This window comes from Apium graveolens, chromosome 1 (genome assembly GCF_009905375.1).
Source record: "Apium graveolens cultivar Ventura chromosome 1, ASM990537v1, whole genome shotgun sequence".
Taxonomy (NCBI): domain Eukaryota; kingdom Viridiplantae; phylum Streptophyta; class Magnoliopsida; order Apiales; family Apiaceae; genus Apium; species Apium graveolens.
The window spans coordinates 178,711,364-178,725,437 of record NC_133647.1 but is presented as its reverse complement, the minus strand read 5'-3'; the positions used below and the strand labels follow the sequence as shown (position 1 = coordinate 178,725,437).

The following is a 14,074-nucleotide window of genomic DNA, read 5'->3' as shown; positions in this document are numbered from 1 at the left end:
ATTATGAAGTCACAGAAAGATGCTATAGCCAAGCCCTGGTCATGGCAGAAACTCACCAAGACAACAAGAGGAAGGCCACAATCCTTCGGAAATAGCAAAGCCTTAAGAAACACCGCCCACGCTCTAGAGAATGAGTGGGAAAAGAAGTTCAAGTTATTGAATCCAACCTAGATCCAAAAGCAACCAAGGCAGGCTCAGAAGAGCCAAAAAGCAACCAAGTTATGGTAGCAATTGAAGTAGACCCGGTTCTCAGCCAGGGAAATCCTACTATGCAAGCAACCAAAATTGGAACAAATGAATCAAGGGAAAGCGACCAAATAAGGATATCAGCCCAGGTCAAATCTATATGAAAAAGAATGCTAAAGCCCGTATACAGCAAATGGTGTCAATACAGGACCAAGAAAAGGTTGAGGCTGCAGTAGAGACAGAGGCAATTCTGATTGATGAGAGCAATCCTTCTAAGAAGGTAAAAATAGGGTCTGGGCTCAAAGCGGTTTTCAAAGAAGAATTGATATCATTACTCCGGGAGCATTCTGATTTATTTTCTTGGAGTCCCAAAGACATGCCCGGGCTGGACGAATCTATAGCAATGCACATCTTGGATATCAACCCGAACAGGAAGCCAGTTAAACAAAAGAGAAAAAATTTTGTTCCAGAAAGGCAGAAGGCGATAGACGAAGAAGTGGAAAAATTACTCAAAGCTGGAATCATATATGAAATCAAATACCTGTAGTGGCTGGCTAATATGGTCATGGTGAATAAACCGAATGGCAAATGGAGAATGTGTGTTGACTACACCAACCTGAATGATGCATGCCCAAAGGATCCCTACCATCTACCAAACATAGATCAACTAATAGATTCCATATCCAGAAATCTTATGATAAGCTTCATGGACGCCTTCTCCGAGTACAATCAAATCAAGATGAATCCAAAGGACATCCCAAATACATCATTCATCACCCACAGAGCAGTCTATGCTTCTATCATGCTACCTTTTGGATTGAAAAATGTAGACTCAACCTACCAGAGAGCAATGCATAAAATTTTTAAGTCCCAGCTTGGAAGAAATTTGGAATCCTACGTTGATGATATGATTGCAAAGTCCACAACCATCCCAGGTCACATCGGAGATCTTAAAGAATGTTTTGATAATTTAAGGAAGCATACACTCAAGCTGAATCCAGAAAAATGCACCTTCGGAGTGGGAGCAGGAAAATTCTTGGGATTCATGATAAGCAACCATGGGATTGAAGCCAATCCGGAGAAAATAAAAGTAATCCAAGAGATGAAGGCTCCTCGGACCTAGAAGGATGTGCAGAAGCTAGAAGGGTCACTAGCAGCACTCAGGAGGTTTGTGTCAAAGCTGGAAGAAAGGTACATACCTTTCTTTGATTTGCTGAAAGGAGCCAACAATAAGAAAGAAGTTAATTGGAATTCAGAGTTCCAGAGAACATTCGAAGAAATCAAGAGATATCTCTCCCAACCACCAATCCTAACTAAAGCCCAACCCGGGGAACCCTATTCCTCTACTTGTCAACCGGGACCCTGGCAGTTGGAGCAATACTGATTCGGGAAGAAAATGGAAAACAGAAACCAGTATATTATGTAAGCCAAGTACTAAAAGATACCGAGACTAGATACCCAAGATTCGAAAAATTTTCCTTTCTCTTGGTTATGGCATCAAGAAAGCTCAGAAATTACTTCCAAGGAAGGGAGATCCGGGTTGTGACTATTCAGCCCTTAAGGAAGATAATACATAAACCCGACGTCTCGGGGAGGCTTGTAAATTAGCTAAGTCAGTTCAACTTAAACTTCATTCTAGGGAAAGATATCAAAGCCCAAGCACTTGCTAATTTCATCATTGAATACGACTTTCCGAAAGTTGAGCCCACATCTATGAGTAATGATTTAGCCAGCAAACATAATCTTAACCCGGAAGCCTGGACTCTGAAGGTCGATTGATCTTTGACAAACGAAATGTCAAGAGCCGAGCTCATCCTAAAAATCCCCGATGGTTTTATGATTTCAACTACCATATTTTTCGGCTTTCCAACAATAAACAACCAATCAGAGTATGAAGCCCTAATTGCGGGACTGATGCTAGCCAGGACCCTCAGGGTGCAGGACCTAAACATCTATAGTGACTCCCAGATTGTAGTCAAGCAAATAAATGGTGAATACATAGCGAAGGATCCCATACTAGCCAAGTACCAAGCTTTGGTCCAGTGCTACCTTGCTTTGATACCACAAAGCCAATTCTACGAATCTGCCGAGAAGAGAATTCAGAGGCTGATACCCTGTCCAAGCTGGTCCAGAACTCATCAGACCTGAAATGCTTTGTTAAATTTGAGGAATTTTAAAAGTCAACTGTAGAAACTGATGAAGTCCTGGAGATAGACAACACCCCGAACTGGATGACCCCTTTCATCAACTACCTAGAAAATGGAGAGCTCCCAGAAGACAAAGGGAAGGCCCAAAGACTAAAAGCTAAGACATTAAAGTTTTTTCTTGAAGAAGGATTACTCTATCGCCGGACCTTCTCCTCCCCTATCCTGAAATATGTCGGCCCTATGGAGACTAATTATTGTTTGATGGATTTTATGAAGGAATATGTGGAGATCAAATATATCGGTGAATGCCCTGGCTCATAAGATCATAAGGCAGGGTTATTACTGGCCCACCATTCACCAAGATGCTATTGAGTTCGTGAAAAAATACAAATAATGTCAACTCTTCAGGAATATATCTCCAATCCCCTTCGCTGTTTGGGGGATAGATATCATGGGACCCTTCCCTCAGGCTAGAGGAGATCTGAGATACCTCTTAGTTTCAATTAACCACATGACCAAATGGGTAGAGGAAAAGGTAATGAGGACCATCAGCCAACAAGACTGTACAAAGTTCATGGATAATATCTTGACGAGGTTCGGAATCCCGAGGGTCCTGGTATCAGACAATGGACCACAATTTGTCGGGTCAAAATTTTAAACCTATCTCCAAGATCGATGTATCAAACACAAAAAAATCATCGGTAGCATACCCTCAGGGGAACGTGCAAGTAGAAGTCAAAATTCGGATCCTTCTCCGGGGCATCGAGAAGAGACATAGAGAAAGTAAGAGCAAGTGGCCAGAGGAGTTGCCCAATATTTTATGGGCCTACAGGACTAGTCTCCGGACAAGCCCAGGAGAAACCCCTTTCAAGCTAGCCCACGGAACGGAAGCAATGCTCCCCATCGAAGTGAGATCCCCTTCTCATCGAGCAATCAACTTCGATGAAATAGATAACGAGAAGGGGCTCAGAACAAACATTGAGCTTATTGACGAGGTCCGAGACCAAGCTATAACAAGGATGGAAAAATACAAGGAGAAAATAAAGGAGCACTTCAGCAAGAAGTTCAGGGTCAAAAGCATACTTAGAATTTTTTTCTAAGGTAAAAAAGCACAAAAAATATTCACAAACCTGGCTATGGATGTATAACCGGATTGGAAGCAATCAGTTTTACTTAGAACAATTTATAAGTATAAAAATAATAAAAAGCAGTCACCAACCTGGTTATGGAAATATAACTGAATTGAAAGCAATCGGTTTTACTTAGAACAATTTCTAAGTATAAAAACAATAAAGAGCAAACATCAACCCGCCTATGGTTGTATAACAGGGTTGGAAGAAATTAGTTTTACTTAGAACATTTTCTAAGTATAAAAATAATAAAAAGCAAACATCAACCCGGCTATGGTTGTATAACCAGGTTGGAAGCAATCATTTTTATCTAAAATATTTTCTAAGTATAAAAATAATAAAAAGTAAATATCAACCCGACTACAATTGTATAATCGGGTTGGAAGAAAACAGTTTTACTTAAAATATTTTCTAAGTATAAAAACAATAAAAAGTAGTCACCAACCTGGCTATGGATGTATAACTGGGTTGAAAGCAATCAATTTTACTTAGAATATTTTCAAAGTATAAAAACAATACAAAAAGAAAACATCAACTCGACTATGGTTGCATACCTGGGTTGAAAGCAATCAAATTTTACTTAGTATATTTTTTTAAGTACAAAAAGCATAAAGAGCCAACATCAACCTAACTATGGTTGCATGCCCGGGTTGAAAGTAATTAATTTTTTACTTGGAATATTATCAAAGTACAAAAAACATAAATAGCCAATATCAACCCGGCTATGGTTTCTTACCCGGGTAGAAAGCAATTAAATTTTTTACTTAGAATATTTCCTAAGTACAGAGAACATACAAAGGTAAACATCAACCCGGCTATGGTTGCATACCCGGGTTGAAAGCAGTCATATCTTACTTAAAATATTTTTAAGTATAAAAAGCATTATAAAGCAAACATGCTACTTAACTATTAGCATTGATAAACGAAAGCAAATCCATAAAAAGAGCAGTCTGGATTAGAAACCAATCCGGCCAATTCAATAGTCAAACATCATCTAAAATAAACAAAGTATGAAAAAATCACTAATTACACGGACATGGCCCAAACATCTTTGCAAAGTGGGGATAGATCTATAGGAAACTGGGATTGGTACCATCATAGGGTTCCGGCTCTCCCTTGCCTTGCTCAATTACAGCATTCACAACAAGGAATTCCTGAATTAAGCTCGGCCAGCTTTCCCCGGGGTCAATCTTGACATGCTTCTCAGAAACAACCCAGGCTCTCTACACATCTGGAGCCACGGATTGAGCAACATCCATGTCAAATTCTTCGCTGGCCTTAAACTCGGCGATGATGGCATTCTTGTCAAGATTTTCCTTAGCTACCAACTCAGCCTTAAGCTTCTCAACTTCTTTCTCCAACCCATCCACCCGGTCTTATTATGCCTTTACTTGGCCCTTCAACCCGTCCTCAACAGTCTTAAAAGCCTCTCGGACCTCATCAAGCTCATTTTTTAACTTATCTGCCTAGTCCTTCTCAATTTCAGTCTTTCGTATTGGCCTCCGGAACCTATTCAAGCAAACAGCAATATCACTCTTCACCTATAAAAAATCAAGAAAAAATAAACAAGTCAAAAAATAGGTCACTACCTGGGTATTATAAAAGCAGAAAAGGATCAACACACCTGTTCCCAGTGCCCGATAACCTTCTTAAATGCTGCAGCGAACCCGAACCCCTCCATTTCATCCCAGTCATCATCATCAGGGATGTCACACATGAAGTTAACAAGGTCAACAAGGGTTTTTGTTCCCACTTTCACTGGCTCCCCAACCAGGCCCTTTCCCTCAGAATCACAAATGACCTTGTCACAACAACCTGCACTTTCGGACTATTAATTCTAAATCAAAACTAATACAAAATAAAATTATTAATCCAAAATTTTACAATGGTGATTATTATAAAAGCGTAGCTAACGGAAGCGGTCCAAAAGTCAATCCACTCCAATTCTAAGTCCTCGAACTTTAATGCTATCTAACGCGAACTCTTAGGCGAAACCTAAAATTTTAAAAGAATGAGCTGTGAAACCCAGCAAGCAAACAATCGATCTAACTAGTTGGCCAAGTAACACATACACATATAAGAAAATATGATACGATATACGATATACGAAACAAACACTTTCGGTACACATTCTTATTCTTATTTGATACACACAATACACATAAAACATGAACAACAATAATTTGAAACCCATAATTCATGCCACGACCACTATAACCCGGTGATAACGGTCCTAAATTTTCAGAAAACTGTCACTACAATCCGGGGACTACACTCCTTAGTTTTTAAAAACCTGTCACTACAATCTAGTGACTGCGGTCCTAATTTCTTATTCGATATTTTCACAAACCATGGCATAAATCAGAGATCTCAAATTATCTTCTAGACATCACATATATATATATCGATACATATTCTATATCACATAATACTATCAAATATATCATCACTTAGCCCAAGTTTTGATAATAAAATATAAACACGTAATACTTAATTTTGAAAACACTAGAAAAATCGATCGAAAACTTACCTCCAAACCTGACCATATCTAAAATAAGACTTTTTGACCCTCTAAACGCTGTTTTCTTGAAAAAACACGAATCACGAAAGCTAAAGAGAACACAAAAAACTTTTCGAAAAGTCCAGGATCACTGAATTCTGATACACGATGAATTTTTTACGAATTTTACAAAATTACTGATTTTTATGGCTTTTATCCTACAAATTTTATGAATAACAATGAAAAAAATGAATATGGTATATTTATAATGCTACAAACCCTATATCTTAACCTACAAGTTATTTGTATTAAAATCTGATCCAAATTTTAGCCCATTAATCTAACCCCAATATTAAATCCTAATATTATTCAAATTTTAATCCCTTTTTCCAATATCTTATTATTATTATCATTATTATTATTATTATTATTAATCAAATTCAAAAATAATTTGGTCCCCAAATTCACAACAATCTGATACGTCTACTCTCTCTAATCTCCTATAGGTCAAACTATGGTCCACAAAAATGTATCATGGGGAATGTACTAGTCTTATACCTCATACACTCCGAAGGACAGTCTGCTCTTGATACCAACTGCAACAGCCTGCACATCTGGACTATTAATTCTAAATCAAAACTAATACAAAATACAATTATTAATCCAAAATTCTATTGCAATGGTGACTATTACAAAAGCGCAGCTAACGGAAGCGGTCCAAAAGTCAATCCACTCCAATTCTAAGTCCTCGAACTTTAATGCTATCTAACTCGAACTCTTAGGCGAAACCTGAAATTTTAAAAGAATGACCTTCGAAGCCCAGCAAGCAAACAATCGATCAAACTAGTTGGCCAAGTAACACATACACATATAACAAAATATGATACAATATACGATATACGAAACAAACACTTTTGATACATATTCTTATTCTTATTCGATACACACAATACATATAACACATAAACAACAATCATTTGAAACCCATAATCCATGCCACGACCACTATAACCCGGTGATAACGGTCCTAAATTTTCAGAAAACTGTCACTACAATCCGGTGACTACGGTCCTAAGTTTTCAAAAAAGTCACTACAATCTGGTGACTGCGGTCCTAATTTCTTATTCGATATTTTTACAAACCATGGCATAAATCAGAGATCTCAAATTATCGTCTAGACACCACATATATAGATTGATACATATTCTATATCACACAATACTATCAAATATATTATCACTTAGCCCAAGTTTTGATAATAAAATATAAACACGTAATACATAATTTTGTAAACACTAGAAAGATCGATCGAAAACTTACCTCCAAACCTGACCAGATCCAATATTAGCCTTTTTGACCCTCTAAACGGTGTTTTCTTGAAAAACAAGAATCACGAAAGTTGTAGAGAACGCAAAAAACTTTCCGAAAAGTCCGGGATCACTGAATTCCGATTCACGGTGAATTTTTTACGAATTTTACAAGATTACTAATTTTTATAGCTTTTTATACTTCGAATTTTATGAAAAACAATGAGAAAGACGAATATGGTGTATTTATAATGCTACAAACCCTATATCTTAATCTACAAGTTATCTATATTAAATCTGATCCAAATTTTAGCCCATTGGTCTAACCCCAATATTAAATCCTAATATTAAATAAATTTTAATCCCTTTTTTTCAATATCCTATTATTATTATTACTATTACTATTAATATTAATCAAATTCTAAAAATTACGGGATATTACATACTACCCCTTAAAAAGAATTTGGTCCCCAAATTCACAACAATCCTATATGTCTACTCTCTCTAATCTCCTATAGGTCAAACTATGGTCCACAAAAACGCATCATGGAGAATGTACTAGTCCCATACCTCATACACTCCGAAGGACAGTCTGCTCTTGATACCAACTGCAACAGCCTGCACTTCTGAACTATTAATTCTAAATCAAAACTAGTACAAAATACAATTATTAATTCAAAATTCTATTGCAATAGTGACTATTACAAAAGCGCGGCTAATGGAAGCGGTCTAAAAGTCAATCCACTCCAATTCTAAGTCCTCAAACTTTAATGCTATCTAACTCGAACTCTTAGGCGAAACCTAAAATTTTAAAAGAATGAGCTGCGAAGCCCGGCAAGCAAACAATCGATCCAACTAATTGGCCAAGTAACACATACACATATAACAAAATATGATACGATATATGATATACGAAACACATTCTTATTCTTATTCGATACACACAATACACATAATACATAAACAACAATATTTTGAACCCATAATTCATGCCACGACCACTACAACTTGGTAATAATGGTCCTAAATTTTTCGAAAACTGTCACTACAATCCAGTGACTGCGGTCCTAATTTCTTATTCGATATTTTCACAAACCATGGCATAAATCACAGATCTCAAATTATCGTCTAGACAACACATATATAGATCCATGCATATTCTATATCACATAATACTATCAAATATATCATTACTTAGCCCAAGTTTTAATAATCACATATAAACAGGTAATACATAATTTCGAAAATCCTAGAAAGATCGATCGATAACTTACCTCCAAACCTGACCAGATCCAAAATTAGCCTTTTTGACTCTCTAAACGATGTTTTCTTGAAAAACACAAATCAAGAAAGTTATAGAGAACACAAAACCCTTTCCGAAAAGTACAGGATCACTGAATTCCGACTCACGATGAATTTTTTTACGGATTTTATAAGATTACTAATTTTTATGGCTTTTTATCCTATGAATTTTATGAATAACAACGAGAAAGACGAACATGGTGTATTTATAATGCTACAAACCCTATATCTTAACCTACAAGTTATCTGTATTAAAATCTGATCCAAATTTTAGCCCATTAGTCTAACCCCAATATTAAATCCTAATATTAATTAAATTTTAATCCTTTTTTTCAATATCCTATTATTATTATTATTAATCAAATTCTAAAAATTACGGGATATTACATTATTGAAAGTAGCAGTGTAAGCAGAAGAAGATATGATAGTAGCGTAATCCCGGTTGTAGTGAGGCAAACCTAAAAGAAAACAAAGAAAATAAAGTCAGCGTAATAAAGTAGAGCCGGGCATAACACTACAGAAAACCCGGATAAGAATAGCACAATGGATCCGGGTATAAAACCACAACAAAAACTGGATATACAACAAACAAATATAAACCAAAGCAAACAAGGAAAAGACTTTCACCAAAAATTAAAAAGCGTCTTGTGATTCAAGAAAGTATCTCGGATAAGCTGATACCCGAGACAATCACAGAAAGCCCTAATCTGATCCACAGCCTCAGCCTCAAGTACAGCCGGGTTAAACTTGGTTTCAATCCCCTCTAGAGTGAAGTAGGGAAGATAGGCAAAATCCATCCCCTTAAGTAATATAATCTCCCCATTCCGGTGCTTCAAGGAGGACAAGTGCATAACCTGCTTGGACCTACCCGGACCGAACCCACACTCGGAAGCCCTAACCGGATTTCATAGATGCGCTTTTGACTTGATTTAGACAAGTAAAAGAGTTGGTGGAATAATTTTTAGGTTGGCTGATACCCGGATTTATTACAACAGGCTATAAACCAGGTCATAGATTTGATCCTATTGGAGTAATCTGTATAAGAGAAATCTTATAAACATGCTTGCAAAGGTGCTTCACAAACATGTGACATCGGGGATTCCACCCGGACCTAAGATGCTCCATCAAAACCGGGACAAAATCGTCAGCCGGCCTCTGGTAAATCCTTTCATAAGGAGTCGACCATCTCTACTCAATGTCCGGGTTCAATTGGAAGGCTTCCTGGACCGCCTTATCCATCTCAATCAGGTCCGCATCAGCAAAAGCATCTTTCAAAGCATAGTGATCCTTGCTTATGGTCATATCGGCAAAGGCACGCTCGAGCTCCGCCTCATTGTATACCCCGAGGTGACCATTCCGCTATTTCTCATATTTTATTCTCATATAATACACAGAGTTGTCGACCTCCTGGACCTTTATCACGAAGAGGTATTTGATGTCAATCCAATAGCCCTCCGGAGTAAAGGGTATGGCTCGATCTGGGAGCTTTCTAACCCGGAACCTACTAATAATCTCGTTTGAGGTCGCAGCTGTCTTACCCATCTCTACACGGGACTGATTTCTCTCTGAAGAATCCGAATCATTCTCCTGACTTGACGTACCCGGATAACACGTCAAATACCTCTTAGCAAGCACCTTGGTCCGGACCATATATCTATTAAGATCCATGTGAGTTAGTCTGGATTCCTATGAGTTTTATATTTTTAATAAGTGGTCTAGGTCCCACACGTTATGTTAGTTTTACCCACTACGCCATAAGTGGGCTACTGTAATGCAAGTGTTACAAGCAGTGTTACATTAGTTAAGAAATTTTTTTCCTATTGTAACACCTCTTAATTAGTGTTACAATAGCTATAACACTAATGTTATACAGAATTGTTGGTGTTGCACGACATGTAACACCAGCACTTGGTGTTACATTATTTATTTTTTTTATTTTTAAAAAATATTAAAGTAAAAATATTATCATGAATTAGTATTAAAATTATATTCTGGTTTATTAGTGAATAAAAAATGTAATGAATAATATAATAAAATTTATAAAAGTAAATTGTACATAAATACAGAAGTTAGTTTTTTGTCTTTTATTTAATAGATAATAATTTAATATTTAAAATTAAAAAAATTAAATTAAAAAAATTAAAAATTATGACACAGTTTTCTAGGTGAAAAAATAGGCGGTATTTTTCCCCCCAAATGAAAAGGACTCGGACTGGGTCATTTACAAAACACGCTCACTCAGATATACTTTCTCACATCTCTCTCTCTCTCGGCTCTCTCTGAAAAGTGAAAACACTCTCTACTCTTAGGGATTAATCGAAGATCAAATTAAAGATTTGATATTTCATTACACAATTATATGGCTCTAATTCAAAGGTTATTACTAACTTTTCAATTGATTTTGCATGGTGTCTAGGGTTTTAAATTGGGGATTTAATTCTTTTTGTCCGATTAACCGATAAACATATACATATTTTCCAACCCTAGCTTATCTTGAGCGATTATTTGCAGCAACTGCTTATGCTGGTTTTGATGGATAATTCTTCTTCTTCTTCTTCTGTTACCTCTAAGTTTTCCAACGATGGATTGCATCAATAGGTCATCATTTTACTTTATCATTTATCTACTTTTATTTAATACGTAATCGTAAATGTGAAATTTGATATGCTCTAGCTCTTGATTTTATTTGATTGATTTGATTGTTTTCCTGCTTTTTGGTAATTGATTGTGTTGTTATTTGAGTAATTTTATTTTATCTTGGTGCTTAGTTTTACTATATTTCCGTAAATTATGTCTTACGATACCACTCACTTGATTTTGTATTCATAGTACGTTATTGTGTCAGTAATTGAGTTGGAGATGTGTGCTTTATTCTAATCTAGTGGTTAGCTTATGTGTATTAGTGTTTCTGTGTGTATGATCTTGTTTGATTTCATTTCGTTTGCTATAACTGAATATGGGATTTTTAACTGGCTTTTTTCAAAATGTTAAACTTTTTGGGGTGTTTTGATATATGTATGCGAGTTTCAGGGAGGATGTAGGAGGGATGGATTTGAGCCGTTGATTTGGAATATGTATTATGGTTAGACTACGAGAGTAACAAAATCTTACCTTTTTTAATAACTAATGATGTAGTCATACCGAAAACCTTTGGCTTGTCTTTAGAACTGTGATAAAATTCCTTTAAAAATCAAACCATTAAACAATAGAACTTTCACTCATAGAAACCTATATAGAAGACAATTTGGCCTGGATTTCTACCTATATAAAAATGGTAAAGCCTTTTTCATTATATAATAGAAAGTAACTTTACATTCATTAATCTTACATAAGGGTGGTTACCAATAGCATGGTGGCATTCATCAAGTACTAATAACCATATGATTTTAAATTTCAAAAAAGGTTTCCTTTAATGCATCTAACAGAATCTGACTAGTTCTGACTGGTGAATGAAACCATCTTGTATAATTTGAAATGTTTTGTTAGAGAGCTACTTCTGAACTTGTAACTACTTCCCTTTGAATCATCTATAGGTTCACTACTTTTATCCATGTCTAGAACTTCATATTCTCGGATTTTTTAAGAAGTACTATATGCCAATATGCTAAAGATATCTACAGTGTCATGTTGTTTTATGGCTTAAAGTGATGATTAGAAGAGCTCAATTCTAGTTTTATATATAGTTTTAATTATAGTGACCATTGCTACTGTGCCTGAGAGGTGGCCGCAATTTAACTGTTTGTGATTCTATAGCATATATTGTTGATTATAGAAGAGGAATGTTTAAGCAGAGACTGCATACAAATTTTATGAACACAGTAGGATAAAAATTTAGGTGACCTTTTGACATATTAAAGGGAGCAGCTAATGGCCATCCTTTTTGTTATCCTACTGAGATAGTCCTACCGCGATTGGTTCAGGGATTGTTTGGCTTATTATAGTTGCTCATTTAGTTTGCATTTCGGCGGGGCTTGAACATAAAATAGTGGAGGAAAACTATTATCATCAGTCTTCGACTAACATAATTTCACATTTCAGATATCAGATATAAAAAAAGGAGTCTGGGTTCTTGGAAAAATAACAAGCACACAAACACTCAAATAAAAATCCAGAAAATCAAACAGGTAAAAGGGTAAACTAAGAGAACATAAATAGTGGATATCTCGAAGTCAATACTTGATATCTTATTGAAAAGATCTCGAAACAAATTAGCTATAATTACCTGATATTAAAAAAAATCAAAGAATATACCTGGTGAACAAGCATAACAGTGAGTGCCAAGAAAATGATCAATCTTTGTTTACCACTCAACTTGACAGATTTCGCAACTTCGTTGATTAGCATGACATAAATCAATGTTTTTTCAGCCCCTGTATCTAGATTTGCAATTGTATTCCCAGTAGTTCCTATTCTATATTGCAAGTACTTTGCAGTACTTAACCCTAAACCCTGATTCTTATTGATCTTGAGCCGCAAGCCTGATTTCTTGTAAACCATTGATGGTTGAATTCTTGGATATGAACCACACATATCCGATACTACTCCACAAATATATATCTACCACATACTGATCCTTTATATGAGATTTCTTATCAGACGAACCTTTATGCCTTGTATAACAGAAGACCATTCCTTGTAACCTTTGCACCCTTGGTCTTCTGCACTCTGATTCTTTCCCTGGATTGAAGGTCAATCTTCTTGTTTACCTTGTTATACCTTCATGGTGTTGTGAATCACCTTATACTTCAAGATAAATGTTTTTTATGATTCAGTTTATTGAATTACATCGTTTATCATGTTATTATTATAAAATTGGATTGTTTTTAAAGATGGACCAGATTCGTCGTCAGACCAGATTCGTGGTCATAATAGGCCAATGTGTGCCTTGGATCCAGTATATAGAGCAAAGTTGGGAGCCTTGCTCGGGGTTAGTGCGTGACTGATCGGCATCCTAACCTTGGTTTTTTTAAATAAAAGTGAATATCCAATTCTAATAATTGCTTATCAGGAAACTTGATTCCCTATATCATTTTAATTGATCATTATTTAATTCTCAGTGTTGTCATTATGACTTGCTGAGCTAGTTAGCTCACTCTTGCGAATCTGTTTATGTTCTTTTACAGTTAAAAAGGGAACTGGTAATGGCGAGGATCCCCAGTCGAGTGTGCCAGCGAGGTTTTCAAGTTGAAATGGAATAAGCTAGCGGAAGTTGTGTGACTTGGTGTGTGCTAAAAATTTTGTAATAAAGTTTGACTTCAGATGTAAGATAAATAAATTTGGGATTTGGTACGTTTGTAATAAATAAGATTGTGGCTTGTGGACATACTTTAAACTGTTGCGATCTGTGGATATGGTAAATAGGGTCATTGCATATATTATTATATTCGTAAACGGGTTTAAATATGGTGTGTGTGTGTGTGTGTTATGGACCCCAAACTTCTGACCTGGGTTTGGAGGGCGTCACAGGTTTGACATCAGAGCTAAGGTTTAAAGTCACTGCCA

The 14,074-nt window shown here is 36.1% G+C and overlaps 1 protein-coding gene across 1 annotated transcript; it reads left to right on the top strand.

Moving 5' to 3' along the window:
• The first annotated feature begins 2,959 nt into the window (after positions 1-2,959).
• LOC141712181 (uncharacterized) lies at positions 2,960-3,433 on the top strand. Its single transcript, XM_074515019.1, has one exon. The coding sequence runs from the start codon at positions 2,960-2,962 to the stop codon at positions 3,431-3,433; it is 474 nt and encodes a 157-aa protein (XP_074371120.1).
• Positions 3,434-14,074: the final 10,641 nt, after the last annotated feature.

What these genes read in the sequence shown, in the direction of transcription:
- LOC141712181 (XM_074515019.1), top strand. Translation starts at nt 2,960, where the DNA reads ATGGACCACAATTTGTCGGGTCAAAATTTTAAACCTATCTCCAAGATC.